The sequence below is a fragment of the Stegostoma tigrinum genome, chromosome 7 (assembly GCF_030684315.1).
Source record: "Stegostoma tigrinum isolate sSteTig4 chromosome 7, sSteTig4.hap1, whole genome shotgun sequence".
Classification (NCBI taxonomy): Eukaryota; Metazoa; Chordata; class Chondrichthyes; order Orectolobiformes; family Stegostomatidae; genus Stegostoma; species Stegostoma tigrinum.
In genome coordinates, this window is record NC_081360.1 from 60,827,696 (window position 1) to 60,854,056 (window position 26,361).

Genomic DNA, 26,361 nt, shown 5'->3' on the forward strand with positions numbered 1-26,361 from the left:
GAGGGTTAGGAGCATAGCTAATTAGATAGCAACCTTCGCACTGGAAAGCAAAGTACAAGTGCTGAGACCTAAAAAAACTGAAAGAAGAATACATAATGGACATATATATGTACTTGAAAATGTCTAATTTGCAGTGATACGGGGAAACAACCTTGAAGTGGGGCTCATTTGAATAGCATGAAGAACCAACGCAGTGACAATGAGCTGAATTATCTCCTGTGCTGTCATAATCAATTCATATCGATATTTTGAAAAGAGTTCATATTACAGAAGAGGAAATGCTGGAGGTCTTAGAAAGCATTAAAGGCGGATATATCTGCTGGTCAAGTCTATCCCAGGGCAATGTGGGAAGTTAAGGAAGAAATTTTGAGGCCCCAAGCAGAAATATTTGTATCATTTATGACTACAGGTGAAGTGCCAGTGGACTGGAGGGTGGCTAATGTTGTGCATTTATTTAAGAAAGGCTGTAAGGAGATGCCTAGCAACTATTGACCTATGAGCCTGACACCAGTGGTGATATGTTGATCATATGTTGTTGGCGGTGTTTCTGAAAGATAGGATTTACATGCATTTGAAGAAGCAAGGACTAATTAGGAATAGTTAGTTTATCTTCGTATGAGGGAAATCATGTCTCAAAACCTTGATTGAGTTTTTGAGTAAGTAACTAAAAAGTTTGATGGGGGCAGAGCAGTAGATACCGTTTACATGGACTCATGAAAACCCTTTCACTAGGTTCCACGTGGTAGACTAATTCATAAAGTTATATCACATGGGATTCCAATTAGATGCAAAATTGGTTTGATGGTGGGAGACAGAAGGTAGTGGTGGAGGGTTGTTTTTCGGAATGGAGGCCTCTGACCTGTGGTGTTCCACAGGGATCGGTAGTGGGTCCAGTTTAGGTTGTCATTTATATAAGCAATTTGTTTGGGAATATAACAGGCATAATTAGTAAGTTTGCAAATTGCACAAAGTTAGAAGTATATTGGGAAGTGAAGAAGGTTATCTATGATTCCAAAGAGATTTTAACGGATGAATCAATGGGCTGAGGGGTGGCAGATGGAGTCTAAATTGGATAAATGTGAGATATTGCATTTTGTTAAAAACAAATCAAGGCAAGACTCATGGATAAGGAAAGGTACATATGGCAGTGTAAAATTTATAATGGGGGAAGGGTAATTACAATTCAGTTAGGCAAGAACTGGGTAACATAAATTGGGAACAGATGCTGCCAGGGAAGAGTACCACAGAAATGTGGAGATTGTTTAAGGAATGCACACTGCATGTGCTCGATATGTTTGTTCCTAGCAGGCAGAGAAGATGCGGTCAAGTGAGGGAGCCATGATTCTGGAGAGAGTCGAACGACAGGTTAAGAGGAAGAATGATGCTTATGTAAGGTTTAGGAAAAGGTGAATGGAAAAGGCTCCAAAGGGATACAAGTTAGCCAGGTAGGAACTGAAGAAAAGGCTTAGGGGAGTTATAAGGGGGCATGAGAAAACCTTGGCAGATAGGATCAAGGAAAATTCCAAGGCTTTTTACACGTATGTGCAGAAAAAGAGAATGACCAGAGAAAGAGTAGGGCCGATCAAGAATTGTAAAGAATTGCACAGAGCCTAAAGAGATAGGGGAGGTCTTTAATGAATACTTTTCTTCAGTATTCACAACTGAGAGGACCTAGTTGTAGGGGAGGACGTTGTGAAACAGGCAGGTAGGCTAGAGGAGGTTGATGTTAGTAAAGAAGATATGCTAGAAATTCTGAGGAAGTAGAAGATAGATAAGTCCCCCCAGCCTGATGGCATTTATCCAAGGATTCTATGGGAAGCGAGGGACGAGATCGCAGGACCTTTGGCAATGATCTTTTCGTTCTCACTGTCCATGGGTATAGTGCCGGAAGATTGGAAAGAGGCAAACATCATTCTCTTGTTCAAAAAAAGGAACACGGATAAGCCTGGAAATTACAGGCCAGTTAGTCTTACGTCAGCATTGGGCAAATTATTGGAAAGGGCGCTGACAGATAGGATTTATGATCACTTGGAAAGGCACAGTTTGATTCATGATAGTCAGTGTAAATTTGAGGGGTAGATCATGCCTCACAAACCCTACTGAATTCTTTGAAGAGGTGACCAAACACATGAAGGTAGAGCAGTGGATGCGGTATACATGGATTTAAGTAAGGTGTTTGATAATGTTCCCTTTGGTAGGCTCATGCAGAAGGTAAGGAGGCATGGGATAGGGATAAAAGTGGCAGATTAGATTCAGTATTGGCTGACCCTTAGAAGACAACGGTGGTAATGGACAGAAAATATTCAACATGGTGCTCAGTTACAAGTGGTGTACCACAAGGATCTGTTCTGGGTCCTCTTCTGTTTGTGATTTTTGTAAATGAATTGGATGAAAGAGTGGAAAGGGGGATTAGCGAGTTTATGGACGATACAAAGGTGGGTCACGTTGTGGTCAGTGCAGAGGGCTGTTCTAGGTTACAACGGGACATTGAAAAGATGCAGAGCTGGGCTGAGAGGTGGCAGATGGAGTTTAACCCTGAAAAGTGTGAGATGATTCATTTTGGAAGGACAAACTTGAAAGCAGAATACAGGGTTAACGGAAAGATTCTTGGCAGTGTGGAGGAGCAGAGGGATCTAGGGGTTCATGTTCAAAGTTCCCTGAGAGCTTCGACCCAGGTGGATAGAGTTGTTAAGAAGGCATATGGTGTGTTAGCTTTCATTAATAGAGAGATTGAGTTCAAGAGCCGTGAAGTTATGCTCCAGCTATACAAAAGCCTGGTTCAGCCACACCCATATTGTGTCCAGTACTGGTTGCCTCATTACAGGACAGATTTGGAAGCGTTAGAAAAGGTGCAGAGGAGATTTACCAGGATGTTGCCTGGAATGGAGGGAAAGTCTTACGAGGAAAGGTTGAGAGAGCTGAGGCTTTTCTCTTTAGAACGACAAAGGATGAGAGGTGACTTGATAGAGGTGTACAAAATGATCAGAGGTATAGATAGATAGCCAGAGACTTTCTTCTCTGGTGGAGGTAGCTATTATGAGGAGACATAGTTTTAAACTGAAAGGAGATAGACATTGGGGAGACGTCAGAGGTAGGTTCTTCACTCAGAAAGTGGTAGGGGCGTGGAATGCATTGCTGGAGAGAGTAGTGGAGTCGGCCTCATTAGGGTCACTTAAGCGGCTATTAGATAGACATGTGGATGATAGTATGCTGTAGCGGTGGAGGTTAGATAGACCGTAGGTTTAGGGTAGATGTTTGGCACGACATCGTGGGCCGAGGGGCCTGTACTGTTCTATGTTCTGACACTCATACAATTACTAGTAGGGGCCTGTGTATTGTTGTAGAACAGAGAGACCTCAGGATTCAGGTACATTGAAGTTTGCATCACAGGTAGACAGGGTGGTTAAGAAGGCATTTAGCATGCTCGCCTTCATTGCTCAGACCTGAGTAGGGCATTGGGATGTCTTATTGTGGTTGTACAGGATGGTGGTGAGGTCTCTTCAAGAGTACTGTGTGCAGTTCTGGTCGCCCTGCCATAGGGAGAATATGATTAAATCAGAGAGAGTTCAGAAAAAATTTACTAGACTGTTGCTGGGAATGGAGGGTCAGAGTTATAAAAATAGACTGGATAGACTGGGACTTTTTTCACAATGGATAGGAGGTTGCGGGTTGACCTTATAGAGATTTCTAAAATCATGAGAGATAAGGTGAATAGCAATGGTCTTTCCGCGACGGTACAGTACATCTAAACTAGAGGGCATATTTTTAAGGTGATAGGAGAAAGTTTTAAAAAGGACATGAGGGGAAGTGTTTTTACACAGAGTGTTCATGTGTGGAATGAACTGCCAGAGGAAGTGGTGGAAGCAGTTACAGTTATAACATTTGAAAAACATTTGGATAAGTACACAAATAGGATAGGTTTGGAGTGATTTTGGTCAAATGTAGGCAAGTGAGACTAATTTAGTTTGGGAACATGGTCAGCAAAGACTAGTTGGAGTGAAGAGTCTGTTTTGAATGATGTATGACTCTGTGGCTCTATAAGTGATAACGTGGAATGTGACACAAATCATACAACTTTTTCACTGGCTTCTAATAATTTTTCTTGTAAAAGGTCAAATTTATCAATAAGGCACACTTGAACGTGAGCAATGTTTCAAAAAGACACGGATCAGAGAAATATAATAGTGAGTACTATTCTGGATGTGAGTACTATATCTCTGACCTGCCAGCTCATTGAGTACATTCTGTCCTTGCTACCCACTGATTCTCTACCCATGCGCCCATGTGTTTACAAGGATGTCTTCAGATCTGTTATCCATGGGACGTCTATGTTCTTTCCTCCCTGCAGACAACAAGGATCTTGTGTACAGCTCCATGCTCGAACAAAGAATTTACCCTCTAACAAAACTTCTCAATATCAACTGCGAGCTAATTCCTCTTCAGAAATACCAACTGTGATTGATTATTTTTCTTCACAATACTCACAAATTAGAAGAGACTGAAGCTTACACTGAACAAAATTAGTCATTATTTATTGATAAGAAATTATATTAAGTTGTTCAATTCTTTTTTATTCAGTTCCTAATGAGACCTGCAATTATGCCAACATCTTTACCGAGATCCAAAGTGCAGTGTTTGTTCAAAATTATGGAATATTGCCAATTGGAATGTGTACAAAAACTGCATATAATATACCAATCATCTCGATATGGAGGTTTAGCCTTTATTTTGGTGAGAACAAAATAAACACACTTTAAAGATCTAGATTATAATATTTTCCCAACATAAATGTTTGACATACTTTCTTGAAAGAATTTGCTTTTATTTTCCATTTATTGAAAAATATTTCCCTGCTTTATTCATTGTTAATGAAACACTGTTGTAGAAAATGCGACATATGGATGTACAGATGAGAATAGGCAAGACCGCTTAGTCCATGGTCCTTGTCTGTATACCACTGAAATATAAAGAAACAAAAATCAGAATTTATCTTGTTTTAAGATAATTTATTTTTCTAATGTTCCCAATAATTAACTGTATAAGGTTTTTAAAAAATCTTTTCTTAATATTCTTAACTGTTTCTAACTGCCTGAATTTTCCATGCCATAGTTTTCCCACCTATAATTGCTGAGTCCACACTGACTGTTAGGTCAAACATTTCCTCTAACCTCGTTCAATACTCAGGGTGAAATGTGAAACCATATATTGATATTCAGTATTTCTCTTCCATATCCAAGGGGCACGTAATAGTCTATTTCAATATAAACAGAACTAGTTTGAGAATCATAACCTCAAGTAAACATCTAATTGATGCAGTGATGCCAACAGCATGGGTTCAATTCCTACACCAGCTGAGGTTACCATGAATGATTCTCCTTCTCCACCTCTCCCCTTGCCTGAGATGTGGTAACTCTCAGGTTAAACCACCATCAATCAATCTGTCTCTAATGAGAGAGCTGCCGTACGGTCTGGCAGAACTATGGTGACTTTCATTGTGCTATTCATTTTGAATCATGTATCTGTGCCTTTCTTTCTTTCCTATTAATGAATGTTGTCTGCTGTCTAACTAACTCCTAACTGGGTTAATAATATATCTTCAATTCCACAACTGTTAATTTTATCTAAAACTTACCACTGACTTTAGTTGTTTTTCAATTATCTTAACTTTGTATCATAGTAAGCAAAACAGTAATTAGCCGAGTAGGGATGGTTTTAAAACTTCTCAGCTATTTCTTGAAAAACAGGTCAGAGATAATGGGAACTGCAGAGGCTGGAAAATCCAGGATAACGAAGTGTGGAGCTGGATGAACACAGCAGCCAAGCAGCATCTTAGGAGCACAAAAGCTGACGTTTCGGGCCTAGACCCTTCATCTTGTGCTCCTAAGATGTTGCTTGGCCTGCTGTGTTCATCCAGCTCCACACTTTGTTAACTTGAAAAATGGGTAATGCTTTGTGTTAAGCTAATACTGTTTAAGATTGATGGTGAGTACCAAAAATTGCTGCCTTTTTATAATAGACATATTGTGGGCAATATAAATGTAAAAAATAATCAGAGCCTAAAATAATAATCAAAATTTGATGTGCAGATCAAATTAATTGTTTTCTGAATGTCAATATGTGTCAGCTATATTATACAGTAACAAAATAAGCTATCTTCTAATCTTAGTCAATACTGCAATAAAACTGAATGAAACGGAAACATATTGACGTGGATAATAAGAATTAACCCCAGCGCATCAGCCATTTCATTTGTGAGTTATTTTTTTCCTTTGCATGGATCATTCAAGATAATTAAAGTTGCTTACATCACAGAAAAAATGATAGACAGGTGGACTTCTGTCATTGCTTCTTTTGCAGAATATAAAATTAGTCGAGGGTAACTTTCTATACATAGTTTTCCCGCTTTGCCAGAGGTTTAGTTTAAAATCCTGTTTCCAAAGTGTGAAAAATGTGTGGAGGATATTCCTTGTGATTAGTTGTTTATCCTACAGTAGATTTTGCCCAAAAGGAGGGCATTGTGTTTGAATACAAATTATCACCTAATTTAGGCAATTTTCAGCATGCTTCAGCTCAAACTTATTTTATCCTGTAAGTTGCTCAGTGTCATTGTGAGGAAATTGGTGCATTTGAAATGTTAGTGATTATCAAGACCACAGTGTGCTGCTCTTTTAAGGTGATTTAAGAAATGGGAAAGAAAGACAGACTAATGATAAAAGGAAAAAAAAACACATGTTGGGAGTGGTCAAGAAGTGGACCATGTGAAGGTGGACTGGAGGGAATGGTCACTGTGGAAGTCTGATAAGGGAGGGGAGTGGAATACGTGTCTGGTGGTGGCATACCCCTGGAAGTGGCAGAAATGTTAACTAATGATCCTTTGAAAATGGATGTGGGGTTGTAAGTGAAGACCAAAGTGGACTCTAGCGCCGTGGGAGAAAAGAGAAGGGCTGAGTGCCAAAGTGTGGGAAATGGGTCAGACATGGCTGAGAACCCTGTCAACTACAGGGGTGGGCTATCTTGGTTGAGAAAACAGGTGGTCATTTTGAAGACCCCCCCTTGACAAAACTGGCATCACTGGAACACATGTGGTGGAGAGACTGGGAGAGCTGAATAGAGTCTCTGCTGGGAGCAGAGCGTGAGGATGTTTAGTGGGAATTGGTGATTTTGTAGTAGATATTGGTGGCCAGCTTATCCCCAAAAATGGACCAGATGAAGGTGAGAGCAGGGTGGAAGTTGGAAGTGAAATTGAAGCGGCACTGATGATGTCAGCGATGTACTGGAGAAAGAGCTGTGGGGGGGGTACCCAGAGTAGAATTGGAATGAAGAATGTTCTGCGTACCTAACAAAGAGACAGGCTTTACCGTTCTTGGCCAACATCTCTCTCTCAAGTTTGCAGTAGTGCTCAAGCAAAGCACAGCACAAGCTGGAAGAGCAGCACCTCATTTTCTACTCTATTATCTTGCAGCCTTAATAATTTTAGGGCCTGAGCACCTTCTTCCAGGTGCTTACCCCAACCCCCACACATCAGGTCTTGTCATCACAACTACTGTATTAGCAGCTATTGACTTTCCAGGTTGATCTTTACCCATTCCTCTTTCCAACTGTTGTACTCTCTCTGAGCTTTGTTTCTACCTGTTGTTTAATCCTTCCCCAAACCACTGACCTCACACCACCACCATCCACTGACCTTCAACCTCCTGTCTTCAGCATATGTACCACCTCCTCCCAGCCATAATCAATTCTGAAGAAAGATCACTGGACCCGAAATGTTAACTCTCCACAGATGCTGCGGAGTTTTTTCAGCAATTTAACTCACCATGGCTTTTTTTAAATTTTAATTTGACAAAATACTATTCTTGAATTAGTCTAGTACATATTTGTACCTTGGTGTATTAACGCTGGGAAGGAACACCTGTATTTTAGAATGCCATTTTCTGTCATTGATGAGAATTATTACTCACATCTATTTTTCATTGCCTTAGTATTCATGGGATGTTTAGGTGAATAGTTTACAAGTGGTTGTACTATTGATAAGGAAATATAACATCGTTTGTACAACTGTTCTGCACCTAAAAGTCTAAGTGATTTTTTTCAGAATGGAATGAAAACTTGGTGGTTGAGAAAATAAAAGTCATGTTTTCCTCAGCCTACATGCCTCTAGTTAGCTGGTGGAATGAAAGCAGGTGACCCTCACTTATAGCCATGAAAAGGTTTAGTTTGGGTTACTGCTTAATAAGAGATGAGTGGGAGTTAGCATTAAGGAATAAAATTTGGAAACACAATTTTCTTCAGTATAGTTTCACCACTGATTTTGTGGTGAAATTCTTCTATGATATAGTTCAACATAATGCTGCATAAAGGCATAATCTGTGCTGCTAGCACACAAGGAATCCTTGACTTTGTAGGACAAGTAGCTATCTTCACTGCTTTTGTTAAGTATATAACATCTTTCTGAATATATTTTACTTGATTTATAAATACTGGTCATTCATACCTAGTGAGATCAGGCACAACTGAGGATCCTACTATTATAAATTAAAAACTTGTGACTTACTTAACTAAATGAAAAGAGTTTTAGACCTCTTTTCCAATAAAATCCCCACTACCTTGAGATTGCTTTACTTAGAACAGAGAAGGTTGAGATCAACATAACTAATATGCATGAAGTCATAAACAGGCAAGTGTCAAAAGGGGCACAAATTTAAATCAACTGGTAGAAAGATTAGAGAGGGGATGAGAAAACAATTTTGTACTCAGAGACATGGAGGGGAACTGAGTCTCACTGAAAGGGTGGTATAGGTAGAAATTTAAACAAGGACTTGGATGACTACTTGAAAAGCCCAAATCTGCAGAGCTACGTACCTCATGCAAAAAGGTTGGAGTAGGTTCGGTAATTCTTTGCAGATTGATATAGACATGATGGGTTAAATGCATATGTGTTCTAAATTTTCTGACATTTCTATGAAATTAATGGAAAATCACAGCTCACGGCACAACTCTTAATAACAAGAAATTGTTGTACAGTTTGTCTATTAAGGATATCTGCAATATTAACACACCGTTATCTTTCCAGCAAGATTCCATGAGTTATATTTTAGAGTTTGAGTGTGTTAATGTCAAGAGCATGTTGCCTGAAACTGTGCTGGAGGAAGAAACTAATGGGGTGTTCTAAAGGGAATTTAACTGTTATCTGAAAGAGATATAGGAGAACACAGAAGAATGCCAGTAAGTGAAATATGTATTTGGACAGTAGGAACAGATATGATGGGCTAACTGGCCTCTTTTTGTCCTGTAGCAATTGTGTGGTTCCATACTATAAATAATCCATATCAAAATAATAAGGCATAAAGTGCATTAGATGACATTTTTGTAACTGCTAAGCCTTAACGTACCATTGCTTGGAAATCTACTTCTTTATTAACAAGAGCCTTTGAAATCTGTGCTGCTTGCTGGAAATGGACATTATCTGAAAAACAAAGTGTATTAGTGAAATTATATTCCACTCTGCTTGATATGTTATAGCTAAAGCAAACAAGTTACATTAGCTGTAAGTGATAATTCCAGGTGACACATTCAAAAAATCTGTCACTGACATAATGCTTACCAAAAGATAATGCATTAAATTGAACAACTATGCATCCGTTGATATATACAGACTATTACTCTGATGTTTAATAGGATGTCTAATGTTTCATAATGAAGTATTATTGCTTGCTCAGTATTTGCCCTGCAGATTGGTTTCCTATCTGCAGTTAAATATAACTGTGATTTACTTAAGATACTGGACAATCCAGAATCTATCAAGCTCACCATCTGCTGTCCCATGGATGAGGAGGTAATCAACAAGTTTGAATTTGTCAGCTCTTTCCATCACAGTAGAATTCTGGGAAGCAATTAAAAGAATTAAAGAAAAACTGCTAGAACGTGATGACTAAGAATAAAATATTAAAAGAATTACAAATGTTTTAAAATTTGAAACTTATTTCTCTATTAGACCAGTGCTGAATAAGGATTATCCAGGTTCATTCTAGAATAAACATTTTTAAAGGTAGCTAGGTTAGTTTACGATTTTGTGGCTAATGCACAGCACACAAAATATCGATCTTTTACAAATACAGTGTAATGATTACACATAATTAAAAATAAATCCAGAGGGAAATTTAAGATATTTAATTGGGTTGCATGTATTAACACAGGTTGATTTCTGAAGGAGAGTCACTGGAATCATAACATTAACTCCACTTTCTCTCCACAGATGCTGCCTGCCCTGCTGAGGTTCTCCGGCTATTTATAAATTTGTGATCAGTTAGCTCAGTTGACTGGATGTCTCATTTACAGACTGATGCCAAAAGCCTGGTTCAATTCCCAAATCTGCTGAGGTTACAACGAAGGAGTCTCCTTCTCAACTTCTGTCCCCACCTGAGGTGTGGTGAACCTCAGGGTAAAGCACCCCTAGTCGTCTCTGTCTATGGTCTGGTAAGACTATGGTAACTTTACCTTTATATGTACTGAAGTGTAATAGCAAATTTGCAGTTAGTCATCTTTAAAAACAAAGGATTAACCAGAAATTGAATAGAAAACTCTTGTCTCATTTTCATATGGTCCATCTCCAACTATTTCTTCCTTGACTTTTCTGTCTCATTTTTTTTTGTGATTGCCTACGTTCTAATCGCTCCAGCATCTCTCTAGATGACACTCTGTCATACCCTACTTCCCTGTAAGGAATCCATTACATTCTCTTAGCTTTTTCGCCTTGTGTTCTGATGATGGGACCTTCCACAACAGTACACCTGAGATGTTTTCTGGTTTTCTTAACTGAGGAGACTTTTCTGTCATTCAATCCCTCCTATCCTTCACTGTATCATCCACTTTCTTTTTGTTCCTGACCCACCTGCCCAATGCTCAAAGCCTATTACATCTCTGAAATAAAAACAGAAAATGTTGGAGATATTGTGGGTACAATGATACTGATGTGATACTGATACAAACAGTCATGATTGTAGTAAATTGACAGGCTGAATGGTCTATTCCTACACTAATGTTCCGAGGTAGTGAAACCAATAATGCCAAGCAAGATGTAGCCTATTTTTGTTTTGGACTCATTAGTTGCTTTTCCATTGTATCCTATTCACAATTACATACTCAGAAAAAGACAAACGGGATAAATTTTACCTAAACACTGTTGAAAAATTGAGAGAATCAAGTGCAAAAATGCATTTGCACTCATCAGATTTACCCTACACTGAAGTCAGGAGACAGCAACAATGGACAGATGTAATACCAGCATTTCACTTGATCCTATGGATTCCCAGCCTGGAGACTAATATTACATTCACTCAGTGTGGCTTACCTTGTAGAACTGAAGGTTGTCGTCCTCTGTTGGATAGCCCATGTAACGTTCAGTATACATACTATCTGTAATGTTTAAGGCACAGAGAGTTTTCATTCAAAGAAGCAGTAAAAAATATACTAAAATTTATGAAAATAATTTCTTCTTTGGTTCAGGATGTAACATGCAAATAAAAAATTTCAATGTCTATGTTGACTGCCTGTGTGCTGTGTTGTGCATCTCCTGACCTTTCTATCATTCATTACAACATAGAATCTAGAACAGTACAGCACAGTACAGGGCCTTTGGCCCACAATGTTGTGCCAAATTTTTACCCTAAACCTAAGGTTTCTCTAATCTGCACCCCTACCTTATACTATCATCCATACGCCTACCTAATAGCTGCTTTAAACCCCTAATGAGGTCAACTCCACTACGCTCTCTGGCAATGCATTCCACACCCCTATCACTCTCTGAGTAAAGAACCTACCTCTGACATCTCCCCTGTATCTAACTCCTTTCACTTTAAAACTATGCCCCCTTGTAATAGCTACCTCCACCCTAGGAAAATGTCCACTCTATCTATGCCTCTGATCATTTTGTACACCTCTATCAATTCAGGTCTCATCCTTTGTCTTTCTAAACAAAAAAGCCTTAGCTCTCTCAACCTTTCCTCGTAAGACTTTCCCTCCATTCCAGGCAACATCCTGGTAAATCTCCTCTGCACCCTTTCCAACATTTCCACATCTTTCCTGTAATGAGGTTACCAGAACTGGATACAATACTCCAGATGTGGCCAAACCAGGCTTTTGTATAGCTGGAGCATAACTTCAAGGCTCTTGAACTCAATCCCTCTATTAATTAAAGCTAACACACCATATGCCTTCTTTAACAACTCTATCCACCTGGATGGAAGCTTTCAGGGAACTGTGGACATGAACCCCAAGATCCCTCTGCTCCTCCACACTGCCAAGAATCTTTCCAGTTAACCCTGTATTCTGCTTTCAAGTTTGTCCTTTCGAAATGTATCACCTCACACTTTTCAGGGTTAATCTCCATCTGCCACTTCTCAGCCCAGCTCTGCATCCTATCAATGTCCCTTTGTAAACTAGATCAGCCCCCCGCACTGTCCACAATGCGACGCACTTTCGTATCATCCGTGAACTTACTAATCCACCCTTCCACTTCGAAATCCAAATCATTTACAAAAATCACAAACAGAAGAGGACCCAGAACAGATCCCCGTGGTACACCACTTGTAACTGAACATCATGTTATTGTATCAGAGATAATGGGAACTGCAGATGCTGGAGATTCCAAGATAATAAAATGTGAGGCTGCTTGGCCTGCTGTGTTCATCCAGCCTCACATTTTATTATCATGTTATTGTTTCTGATTCACCTGATTATTCATTGGATCTCTATTTGAGAAAACATCATGTCAAATTAGTATTCTTGTAGCACAGTGCTGTATCTCTATCCCTGAACTAGGAGTCCCACTTTTTCCAGAGGTGTATCATAACATACCTGAACAGGTTGATTAGGAAATATTTATAAAGATAACTTATTGCAGAGGGTTCAAGGGCAGAATCAATCTAGCTGGGAATAAGGAACAAAAAGTGTGCGATCTGAAGACAACACCAAACAGTGAAAGAAACATGTAGAGGAACAAATCTGCAGGAAATTACAGAGACTCCAACAGTATAGAATAATTATAATTAGGGACTCAACCACCTCAGTGCAGATGGGACAGTATTGGAATTAAAGGATAGAGACAGAAAAACATGCCTAAATTGTGTTCACAAAAATTTCCAACAACAGTATGTGCCTTAAAACCTGGAAGAATGCAGTTGGACCTGGAAATAAGGTGAACCGATTAGATAAAAATGGGAAATAATCTAGGAGATAGTCATAGTCATTGTATTGTAAGCTTTAGGATGATGATCGAAAATGACAATAAGCAATCCTGAGTAAAATTAATTAACTGAGAAGAACAGAGTTTAACAGGGCAGTGCCAGGACAGACAGACTGGAACGTAAGGTTGGCAACAAAAAAACGGAGCTGAACAATTGGCTTGCTTCAAAGAGGAGGGAGGTGGTTTAAGTCCATTCAACGTATATTCATTTGAAAGGGAGAGTTTCTTGGATGTAAAAGGAAATAGAAATTTAAATAAAGGCATGACAGCATGGTTTCCATATGGTGTATGTGGACTTTAAAAGGCATTCAATACAATGACACACAATAGACTTGTGAGGAAAGTTTCAGGTTATTGATTTAAAGGGGAAGTACCTATGTGAATATGAAACTGCCCAGTGATAGGAAACAGAGTGATGGTCATCTGATACTTTCCAGGCTGGAGGAAGGTTTGTAGTTGATGCTACGTGGCATTGGTATTGGGTGCTCTGCTTCAAATTACATACATTAATGATTTAGATCAGAGTATGCAGGGAAAATTTGGAACATTTACAGACGATACATAAAATTTGGAAGCATTATAAACTGTGAGGACACTGTGGTGCTCCAACAGGACATAGACAAGCTAATGGAGTGTGCAGATAGGTGGTAGATGAAGGTCAATGCGAAGAAGTGTGAGGTGAAGCAATTTGGTAGAAAGGACATTGACAGACATTTAAATAGCGGTTTTTAAGGGAACAGAAGGACTCGCATGATTATGAACCTAGATCACTGAAAGTGGCATGGACAGGTGGAGATACAATTATAAAGCATACAGTATCTTGAGCTTGTGACTAAGTTATAATTCACATTGGAAAACTGACGCAAGCACAAAGAGCCAAATGGCTTCCTTCTGTTACCTGATAATTTTGTGTTTTTTTTGATTGGTTCTTCCAATCATGTTTTCATTTTGGCTTTATACAAACTCAAAATTGTGATGCCTTACATGGCATCAGAATTGTCCAGCTGCTGTTAATTTGGCTCAAATTCATATCTTTCAGTGGATGGTTGCTTTTCTCCATCTATTCCTTTTACATGGCTTCAGACAACGACTTTTACCATTTTTAGCTGATTTATATTTGATAATGCAAAACAATTAATACTTTTCACCTTACTACACTGCACAATCTTAACAAGGCATTCTGCTTCACATTCACGTGTACCTAATCAACACATGCTGTTTCAATTATAGTTGATGTTGTGCTGTTTCTTTGCTGTTAGGACTAACATCAATCTAATAACCTTAGACTTGAACTAACTATTGGTGATGTAACCACATGTAGACTTCAGCTTGAAACCAAAGTCCCTATTTTGACAGTAGTACATAGAACATAGAACATTACAGCACAGTACAGGCCCTTCGGCCCTCCATGTTGTGCCGACCTGTCATACCGACCTGAAGCCCATCTAACCTACACTATTCCATGTACGTCCATATGCTTATCCAATGACGACTTAAATGTACCTAAAGTTGGCAAATCTACTACCATTGCAGGCAAAGCGTTCCATTCCCTTACTACTCTCTGAGTAAAGAAACTACCTCTGACATCTGTCCTATATCTTTCACCCCTCAATTTAAAGCTATGCCCCCTCGTGCTCGCTGTCACCATCCTAGGAAAAAGGGTCTCCCTCTCCACCCTATCTAACCCTCTGATTATTTTATATGTCTCAATTAAGTCACCTCTCAACCTTCTCTCTAACGAAAACAGCCTCAAGTCCCTCAGCCTTTCCTCGTAAGACCTTCCCTCCATACCAGGCAACATCCTAGTAAATCTCCTCTGCATCCTTTCCAAAGCTTCCACAAACTTCTTATAATGCGGTGACCCAGAACTGTACGCAATACTCCAAGTGCGGCCGCACCAGATTTTTGTACAGCTGTAGCATAACCTCTTGGTTCCGGAACTCGATCCCTCTATTAATAAAAGCTAAAACACTGTATGCCTTCTTAACAGCCCTGTCAACCTGGGTGGCAACTTTCAAGAATCTGTGTACATGGACACCGAGATCTCTCTGCTCATCTACACTACTAAGAATCTTACCATTAGCCCAGTACTTTGCCTTCCGGTTACTCGTACCAAAGTGCATCACCTCACACTTGTCTGCATTAAACTCCATTTGCCACCTCTCAGCCCAGCTCTGCAGCTTATCTATGTCTCTCTGCAACCTACAGCATCCTTTGTCACTATCCACAACTCCACCGAGCATAGTGTCGTCTGCAAATTTACTAACCCATCCTTCTACGCCCTCATCCAGGTCATTTATAAAAATGACAAACAGCAGTGGACCCAACACCGACCCTTGCGATACACCACTAGTAACTGGTCTCCAGGATGAACATTTCCCATCAACTACCACCCTCTATCTTCTTTCCGAAAGCCAATTTCCGATCTAAACTGCTATATCTCCCAGAATTCCATTCCTCCGCATTTTGTACAATAGCCTACTGTGGGGAACCTTATCGAACACCTTGCTGAAATCCATATACACCACATCAACCGGTTTACTCTTATCTACCTGTTTGGTCACCTTCTCAAAGAACTCAATAAGGTTTGTGAGGCACGACCTTCCCTTCACAAAACCGTGCTGACTATCCCCAATCAAGTTATTATTTTCTAGATGATTATAACTCCTATCCCTTGTAACCTTTTTCAACACTTTACCAACACCTGAGGTAAGGCTCACTGGTCTATAATTACCAGGGATGTCTCTACCCCCCTTCTTGAACAGGGGAATCACATTTGCTATCCTCCAGTCATCTGGCATTATTCCTGTAGAATAGTAGTATTATCCCTTTACTTTAAACTGTATTCCTATGCACATTTGTGAGATTAATTTGATACAATATTCCATATTTTCTTCAGCATCTTGTACATTTCAATGAGATCACCTCTCATTCTTCTAAACTCCAGAGAACAAAGTCCCAATTTACTCAGTGCCTGAGTAAATTGTGCTCTACCACCTCCAATGACAGTAAATATTTTCTTAGATGTTGAAAACAAAAGTGTACAGAGTATTCCAGTAGTATCACCAAATACAATTATAGTCAGATTTGTTTATTCCTATATTCCCATCCCCTTCCAATAAACACAATATGTTAATTGACTTTCTAATTACTTGCTGCACTTGCATGCTAACTTTCCATTTTCCTTGTAGAAGCTCACCCAAGTCTCCCTGAACATAAAATTTGCTTTGCTATTCTTCCTCAACATGTAAAGTATGAAACAATGGATTTGCCTCTTGGATGTCTGCCCTTTTTCTTTCCTGAATCATACAGTCATGAAGTCATAGGACTGTACAGCATGGAAACAGACCCTTTGATCCAACCCGTCCATGCGGGCCAGATTTCTCAAACTAAACAATGTGTTTGGCCTATATCCTTCTAAACCTTACCTGTTCATGTGCTATCCAAATGCCTTCTAAATGTTGTAACTGTACCTGCATCTACCGATTCTTCTGGCAGTTCATTCCATATACACACGTTGCTCTGTATGAAAAAGTTGCCCCTTAAGTGTCTTTTGGTAGGCTATTGGAGAAAATGCAGAGGCACGGGATTGAGGGAGATTTAGCAGTTTGAATTAGAAACTGGCTTTCTGTAAGAAGGCAACGAGTGGTGGTTGATGGAAAATATTCAGCCTGGAGTCAGGTTACTAGTGGAGTGCCTCAAGGATCTGTTTTGGGACCACTGCTGTTTGTCATTTTTATAAATGACTTGGACGCAGGCATAGGTGGATGGGTTAGTAAGTTTGCAGATGACACTAAAGTCGGTGGAGTGGTGGACAGTGTGGAAGAATGTTGCAGGGAGACTTGGATAAACTGCAGAATTGGGCTGAAAGGTGGCAAATGGAGTTTCATACAGATAAATGTGAGGTGATTCACTTTGGGAGGAATAATAGGAAGGCAGAATACCGGGTCAATGGTAAGATTCTTGGCAGCGTGGATGTGCAGATGGATCTTGGTGTCCATGTACATAGATCTCTGGAAGTTGCCACCCAGGTTGATAGTACTGTTAAGAAAGCTTACGGTGTGTTAGGTTTTATTGGCAGAGGGATTGAGTTCCAGAGCCGTGATGTCATGCTGCAACTGTACAAAACACGAGTCTGGCCCCATTTGGAATATTGCATGCAGTTCTGGTCGCCCCATTACAAGAAGGATGTGGAAGCATTGGAAAAGGTGCAGAGGAGATTTACCAGGATGTTGCCTGGCCTGGAGTGCAGGCCCTATGAAGAAAGGCTGAGGGACTTGGGTCAGCTCTCATTGGAGAGAAGAAGGCTAAGAGGGGATTTAATAGAGACATACAAGATGATCAGAGGATTAGATAGGGTGGACAGTGAGAGTCCTGTTCTGAGGATGATGACTTTAGCTTGTACAAGGGGGCACAGCTACAAATTGTGGGGTGATAGATTTAAGACAGATGTCAGAGGCAGGTTCTTGACTCAGAGAGTGGTAAGGGCGTGGAATGCCCTGCCTGCCAGTATAGTTAACTCAGCCACATTAGGAGCATTTAAACAGTCCTTAGATAAGCATATGGATAATGATGGGATAGTATAGGGGGAGGGGCTTATATTAGTTCATAGGTCGGCACAACATCGAGGGCCGAAGGGCCTGTTCTGCGCTGTATTGTTTTACGTTCTAAATATGGTAAATAAAAAATAATGTATCCAGATGAATATTACTAGCAGTAATATACATTCTTATCATCATTGAGGCAGCTGCTTTGGTGGCAATGGCAGTTCTTTGTGGACACTGTGGTGGCTTCTAGTGGTGGTCTGCTTCAGCACTTTCGGCAGCATGGCCTGGGATTCCATTGGTCCAGGTCTGTGGCAGCTTTTGGCCATGAGGTTATTTCGGCCTGGCATCCAGCAGCCTGGCATTCCTTTGTGTGGCTTCTGCTGCATCTTCCAGACCGGAATTGGTGATAAGTTATGTCCTTGGAGCGGCTTCGGGATTCTGCAGAGTTGTGCAACCTCAAATTCTAGTGGCTGGTATGGATCCCCAGCTTTGATGATGAGTTTGGTCCTTTAGGTGGCTTCATGCAGAGTCGTGGGGCCTGGTTTTCCAGCAGCCTGGCATGGTGGTCTTCTTCTTCAGGGGCAGCTTTGTCAGCTTTCTGCAGTGGTCCTGTCTTTTCCCAAAACCAGGAACCTTGAATTGAACTAAATGGGCTTTATCTTTCTTTTATCTCATCTATACCTTCCGTTCCTATTTATTTGTAGGATGTGGGCATTGCTGGCTGGCCAGCATTTCTTGCCCATCCCTAGTTGCCTTGATAAGGTGGTGATGATTTGCCTTCTTGATCCGCTGTAGTCCTCCCACTGTAGGTTGACTCATAATGCCATTAGGGAGGGAATTCCAGGATTCTGACCCTGCAACAGGGTTGGAAAGAATGGCAATATATTTCCAAATCAGGATGGTGAATGGTTTTTGGAAGGGAACTTGGAGGTGGTGATGTTCTCATACATAATGCTGCCCTTGTCCTTCTAGAGTGGTTGTGGGTTTAGAAGGTGCTGTCTGACGATCTTTCATGAATTTCTGCAGTGTGTCTTGTAGATAGTACACCCTGCTGCTACAGAGCATCGGTGGTGGAGGGAGTGAATGCTTGTGAATGTTGTGCCAATCACGCGGGCTACTTTGTCCTGGATGGCATCAAGCTTCGTGAGTGTTTTTGGGGCTGCACTCATCCAGGCAAGTAGGGAGTGTTCCATCACACTCCTGACTTGTGCCTTGTGGGTGGTGGACAGACTTTGAAGATTCAGGAGGTGAGTTACTCGCCACAGTATTCCTAGCATCTGACCTTTTTTTATCCACTGTGTTTATGTCGTGAGTCCAGTTGAGTCTCTGGTAATGGTAACACCCAGGATGTTGATAGTGGGGGATTCAGTGACAGTAACACCATTGAATGTCATGGGGTTGTAGTTAGATTGTCTCTTACTGCTGATGGTCATAGCCTGGCAGTTGTGCAGCGCGAATGTCACTTGCTGCTTGTCATCCCAAGCCTGGATATTGTCCAGGCCTATTATTAATACAGGCATCATGATATGGCAACACAAATACTTTTCACTTTTTTTGTAAAAAATGCTAGTGACAATAAATTACTATTCTATTCACTAATTTTTCATTACATACAAGAGAAATGAAAGATGAATTTATGTACTCTTTGTAAAACACATTTTATGTAAACTAACTTATGTCCACAAAATCAGAATTAATGGTTTTCAAAAGCACAATGTGAAAATGTAACTGAACATAATATAAGGCAGCACATTAGCTTAAGAGAGTGGCACGGTGACCCAGTGGTTAGTACTGCTGACTCACAGCACTAGAGATCTGGGTTTGATTCTAATCTTGAGCAACTGAGTCTGTGTGGAGTTTGCACATTTGCCCTGTTTCTGTGTGGGTTTTCTCTGACTGCTCCAGTTTCCTCACACAGTCCAAAGATTGGAATTGTGGATTGGCTGTGTTAAATTACCCTGTGGTGTCCAGGGTTGTGTTAGTCATTTTGTTAGGGATGGGAAATGTAGAGGAATGGGTCTGTGTGTGATGATCTTCAGAGGGTTGGTGTGGACTTGTTGGGCCGAATGGCCTGTTTCCATACTACAGAGATTCTATTTTAACAGAACACTAATCAAGACAAAATTAAAATGCTGTTTCAAAACAAACAGCCATACAATTCAATAGTTCTAATAGGATTATCAAATCACTGAGCGTAGCCCACATCCTGTGGTCAGACGCAAAATGGAGGCATTTGCTGACTGAATGTAAACTATATCCCACCCTTTTACATCAGCTGCAGCATTGGTGATTAGACTGGAGTGACTCTGTGGCACGTTTGATAAAGGTACATCCCTGCTGATATCACAAGTTAATAACATTGCCTCGAGATTGGTCTTCCCTGTAAGGACAAACTTCTTTTAACCATCTGCAATATTGCTGGTCCCCAGCCCATACTCTCTTCTTTGATATGATGAACTGCTAGCTAACCTACCAATCAAAGCAGGCAACCATGTAACTCATTAGTTGGCCATCAGTTTAGTCTTCTTCAAAGCTTTCAAGATGTTCAGTCTTAGAGACTTCATTGGCAAAATTAAAGTTACCACAAATTTTTTTACAGAGCTCCAAACCCACTATTAAACCCACCTCAGATAGTTACACATCACTAAATTGGATTTTGAATTTACTTTGACAGTTATAAGGACTTGCATTGACTCAATCTTTGTTTGATTCAGTGCCCCATTTGCTCATTTGGATGAGTGAGAGCTGTTAAGAATATTAAAGATTTCTTCCACAGAGGACAGTTGGCTAAGTTTGATTGACTTTTTTTGAGTATATTTAAAAAATTACTGGTATTATTTTAAGGGCTTTTGGGCCAACACATAGTGACCAAATTGCCCCAAACTACTGAACACGGTGATGGCCTCCGAAAGCCAGATCCCCTTTCTTGGCTTCAAACTCCATCTGATCACCCCTGACATTAGAATACAAATCTTTTAATTTCCCAACATGAGATCCCCTCAGGAATAAACTTTGGTCTGTGGTTCTTAAGACCCAGAACCTGCCAGCCAGCAGCTCCTAGAGACCTGTCACATCTGCTAAGAAGCCTGATAGGGTTAGAAATTCACCTATGTGCTATCTACCAATTCTCAATCAGCTAATAGGTCAGGGTATCTTGTGAGTGGGGATGCCATGCTAGTCACCATGTAACATGGTCACTGCTGCACTTGGAAAAAGAGGGAAGAAATTCTCCGCACAAGTCCCTAAATCACATTTAAAATGATCATGCACCTTCTAAATTTTACACAAGAGTTTGGCAACAACGTTTAGGCTTATCTGTCAAAAGGTTTCTGATTCCAGACAAGGCACTGTAATGGCTGTTGCTCCCTTTGAGGGCCTGTAAAGCCAGAGGGTATAATTTTAAGGTGAGAGGTAAAAGATTTAAAAAGGGACCTGAGGGGCAACTTTTTCACACAGACGGTGGTACGTACATGAAATGAACTGTTAGAGGAAGTGGGAGTTGCAGGTACAGTTACAACAGTTAAAAGACATTTGGATAGGCACATGAATAAGAATGGTTTAGAGGGAGCAAAAAGGCAAATTGCTGGAGAAGCTCAGCAGGTCTGGCAGCATTTGTGGAAAGAATTCATAGTTAACGTTTCGGGGTGAGTGACCCTTCGTCAGAAATTCCTGCAGACAAACGGGACTGGTTTAGTTTAGGAAACCTGGTTGGTATGGACAAGCTGGACTAAAAGGTCTGTTTCTGTGCTGTATGACTCTATGGCTCCATCAAAATTATTGAGTTTAACATCCCAACCTCGGTAATGGAGTAGGCAAAGGCAGGGTTGCTGAGTGAGCACTTGCTACCTTCACTCTTATCCTGGGCAAATAAAGATCCTACAAGGTCTAACCAGGGTGAGAATCACAGGTCTCATCAGCCACTCTTAGATTCTTAAATTTTCCTCATCTCCATTTTACACAGATGGAGGTACGAAAATCCCAGAGTTGAATTGAAATGAAGGAAATATCAATTGGCACATGATTTACAAGAGAGAGAAGTGCACCAGGTTTGATTAAGAAAAAAGGAGAAAGAAATAAAGAGAGTTTATATTGATTTTTTTTCGGGATAAATGTGAAGGACAGCGTGATCTCACTTTACAGTAAAGGACATACAATTACAATGTTAGTCAATGGGAGGAAGAGAGAAAAGTACTACATTGAGCTGGGGAGGAAATGAGGGAAGTTGAATGGAAATGGAAGATCCATGCAGGGTTGAATTAAGCAAAGAAAAAAGCCGAACACTAGATCAAATTATAGATGAAAATGGGATCTGATATGAAATTGAAGCTGTGGAAAAAGAAAAAGTGCCTTTAAAGGAAAAGTGGGAAAATTGGATGAGGTAATACATTTCTGTGAACTAGGTTCAAAAGAAACAGGGTGCACCTATAACATGATTGTGGACATGGTGAAGTAGGATAGTTGCATTGAGACAACTTTTCAGAAGCAAAAGCACATTGAAAAGTTATATCCCATTGCTTTTACATATTCCAAGATACAAAATGCAAAAAGTTCTAAAAATTAATACAATGCATGAGTTAAATATCAAAATTCATATTTCTCAAGAGTTCACAGACAAGATTTTGGCTTTGGATTGAGAGCTTAATTTGGAGGGCAAATAGGAATTACAACCATCAGCCAGTCGTGATTTTGTCTGAATTGGCCAATTAACGGCCATGCTTTCAGAGGTAGACAGCCAGTAGAAGGCACTCCTGTACAGAAGAAGCTCCAGGCTGCTGGGATAGGTAGAGGAGTAGAGGCTACTTCTGTCTTGAGCTGTCTTCTCTGCAGTGGCAGGACCACCACTGTAGGTGTGGCAGGGGACCCCTACACAGTGCAGCCTGAGCTTGAATCTGCAGCCAGGCAGGTAGAGGAGGCTGGTGTTGGCAGCTCACACCTTCAAACTCTCACATCCCTGAAATTCTGCCCCACAAGTTTTGATCTTCCCTATAAATGCACTACCAATTTTATGCCTTCAAAATTCAGACATTCAACAAGATATAACTTTCAAGCAAGATGTTTCCCATGTCACCATCTTAAAACAAGTAAAAAAAATACTTGGTATACAGCTCAAAATGCAAATTCATGTAATTCCTTGTCTTTGTAAAATATAAGCTTATAATCAGGGCTGCTTTTGGAAGATCATCAGCTTTTGTTAAGTTGGTAGGTTGCAGAAACCTTATTGAAATATACAATCATACCTCCTTATCTGGGTTAAATCACCAAAGGAAATTGAAAATGGATTGTTTTTTTCGGCACTAACCACTTAACCAGGTGTCTCCAGAGAGATCAGATGTAGATTACATCGCCAGGTACAGGCACAATTCTTCATTCAAGTTTTAATTGTATATGTATAGTTACTGGGCACATAAAAATAATTAAGTTTTTTTTAAAAAAAATCATTAGAACATACCATAATATGTCCAGTTAGACACAGGGGCAACTGCAATTCCACATTTGAACACCTCACTGCCAGTTCCAAGTACCATTGATGTGACATATCCTCCATAAGACTAAAGATGAATGAAAACAATTGATCATATTTGAGTTATCAAATATTGATTGGTTGAGTGCAAATCCTTAGATTTGTCAAAGACAGAAGAGACAAACAAAACTCTCAAACAACAACAGATTCTTCAAAAGCTTGGCAGGGTAGATGCAGAGAGGTTGCTCCTCTTTGTGAGGCATAATCTGTAAGGTAAAGGGTCACCCACTTAAGACAGATCTGAGGGACTTTTTTCTCAGTGGATAGTGAATCTGTGGAATTCTTTACCACAAAGGGTTTTTGAGACTGGATTGTCAAGTATATTCAAGACCGCCATTGATAGATTTCTGATTCAAAGAATCAAGGTTGTGGGATAAGGCAGGCAAGTGCAGTTGATGATTACGAGGGTCATCCATCATCTCATTGAGTGGTGGAGAGATTCAATGGGATAAACGGCCTACTTCTGCTCCTACATCTTATTGTCGTAGTAGATTTGAGACAACTTTTAAAAAATGACAGAAACGATGTAATGCAGCCATTACATTTTAGCTTTTATAAATACTAATAGATCTGCTGCATTTATCCAAATTTTGAAGTTTCAGTAGTCAAAACGTTGCACTGATCCAACTTTGGGGCAAGTTATTTTTCAAAACAGAGGAGCTTTGATTTCAAAAAGCTCAAGTTGAGTGCAACTCCATTTTTCTGAAGAGACTGGCAGCCGTCATGGAAGCAGATAATCTTGATGTCTGAGGACCAATACCCCCAGTGTTTCTGTTCCTCCAAATGAAGCAGGAACTGCGGACTGATGCAGAATTATAGCTTCACAGCTACTTCTTGGGCCACTGTGTTGACATGAATAATGATTTTCTGGGGTCAGATCTCACTTATCTCCAGCATAAATAAAAGCCACCAGCAGATCCATTTTTCCCCAAGTTATTTTATTTGGATAACTCAGTTTGAGTACAGTCTCACTCTAGCTAGAGAAATTTGGCATGGCACTACATTTGCGAAGCTTGACTTTGTTAAGAGGTAATTTTTTGCAAACCTTCCATAAGATTTAGTTTTGCAGAACAAAATTACATGGAGTCATTGGAAGTCAGAGGACCAGAACCCCAACTCAAATCAACTGCTGGTGAGGCTTTGTGCGAAATTTGAAGAAGCAGAAAATGTACTGTACTGTATAAGAAGTGCCTCACTTATTTGAAAATGCAGCCTTTTGAATTAAGATGAGATTAAGCAGAAAATGAGGAAGATAATAAATGACTTCATGATGACATCGATTGGTGGACATGATAGATACATGGAAGATGAAATACAATCCACAAAAGTGAGGGATGATACATTCTGTCAGAAAAATAGGGGGGAAATATAAATGCTGACTGGAAGAATTCAAAGGAGGAGAATGAACAATAAGATACAAAAGCAGAAGTTGCTGGAAAAGCTCTGAGGAAGGGTCAGTGGACTCCATTTTTTTCTTCACAGATGCTGGTAGACCTGCTGAGCTTTTCCAGCAACTTCTGTTTTTGTTCCTGATTTACAAGATCTGCAGGTTTTTTTTCATTTTTTAAAAGAACAGGGAGACCTGTGCATGTCTGTGCAAAGGTTAACAAAAGTTTAAATTGTAGATGAGATCCTACATTTAGTATAAAAGTCATGAAACTATGTTAAGCTTATACATTTGGCCCTAGCTGAGCAACGTTCTTCTAAGCTTTAGTTGTGCAGCAATCTGCAAGTCCAAAGCAATGCTCACATGAGGCTGCTTTTAACTTCTAGTTATGCATGGATGGACAAAAAAAAATGGGTCTCCGTAATTAAATTGCCTGCACACTCACAAATGAATTAAGCTGGAGATTCATGTCTACTTCTGGACACCATACATTTGGAATAAATTGAAATCTTTGGATAGTGCACAAAAGAGATACACTAGAATGGTTCCAGAGATAAGAGATTACAGCTACATTAAGAGACTGGAGCAACTACACCTGCTCTGCTTACAGTAAAATAGGAAAAGCAGACATATGATAGAGGTATTTTAAAATTATTACCATTTAGAAAGAGTAAATTAAGAGAAACTCTGTCCAACAGCAGCAGAGTTGGTAACAATAGGTTACAGATTTGAGGTGAACATCAAAGGAATCAGGGGTACATGAGAAAAGGTTTTTAATGCAATAAGTGTGTAGCATATGGAACTCGCTGCCTGATAGACAGGTGGATACCAATTCAATAATAGCATTAAAAATGGGATGGAATTAAAAATTAATGTTTAAAGAGGAAAAAAAATTGACATGGAGAATGATGGGAAAGTAGAACTAACTCAATTGCTTCTTGAAAGAGGCAGTATAAGAAGGATTGCCAAATAACCTTCTTCTATGGACAGAGACAAAGTTACTGTTTCAGGTCAATAACTTTTGATAAGTATAATGTGCTCTAATGTGGGGTCATCAACCTGAAACACTAACTCTCTTTCTCTCCACAGATGCTAAATGACGTGCTGAATCTCTCCATTGTGCTTTGATCTCATTTCACATTTTCAGCATCTGCAGTATTTTGCTTTGGTCTCCTTCTGTGTCATACTTCAATTCTGTGAATGTTTATCCTATATTAATGTGCTTCCATCCTAACAGGAACCAACAATGTAAAAAGAAATGCAAAAACAATGTGTCCTACTGCAGTAAACGCCAAATTAATCTAACAGTTTTCTCATGGCATGTAATAGAATTGAAAATAATTTTTTGTTAAACTAGTGATAATGTTTCCACAAGTAGTTGCAATGTCCAAAATGCCTTGATTTTACGTTATTCAGGAAAGTTGTGGGTTGCATCATCATCCTTTGTCAGTGCTACATTAACCGATTTTGCTGAGTGACAGTTGGTGCATTAATGGCAGGAGGCCTCCAGCAGAAAATAAATAGCCAAGATTCTCATTTTGATCATGATACAGTGACCCACAAAATTATCTGTGCACATGAAGTCGCTAAACATATCTGAATACAGCTGCTTTACCTTTATCGTTGAATAGCCTGCTACGAGTCACTCTCAAGACCCAGAAAATGA

The 26,361-nt window shown here is 39.9% G+C and overlaps 1 protein-coding gene across 4 annotated transcripts in view; it reads right to left on the reverse strand.

Moving 5' to 3' along the window:
- Positions 1–4,505: 4,505 nt before the first annotated feature.
- fap (fibroblast activation protein, alpha) overlaps positions 4,506–26,361 on the reverse strand; it is an 86,203-nt gene continuing 64,347 nt past the window's right edge. For all 4 annotated transcript variants that reach the window (XM_048535122.2, XM_048535119.2, XM_048535121.2 and 1 more), the window contains 5 exons: positions 23,237–23,336; positions 11,348–11,412; positions 9,808–9,880; positions 9,390–9,463; positions 4,506–4,957 (listed from right to left, as the gene is read on the reverse strand). In XM_048535122.2, the coding sequence (XP_048391079.1) occupies positions 4,856–4,957; positions 9,390–9,463; positions 9,808–9,880; positions 11,348–11,412; positions 23,237–23,336 (414 nt within the window). In that variant the 3' untranslated portion in view covers positions 4,506–4,855. The remainder of the gene's footprint in view (positions 4,958–9,389; positions 9,464–9,807; positions 9,881–11,347; positions 11,413–23,236; positions 23,337–26,361) is intronic.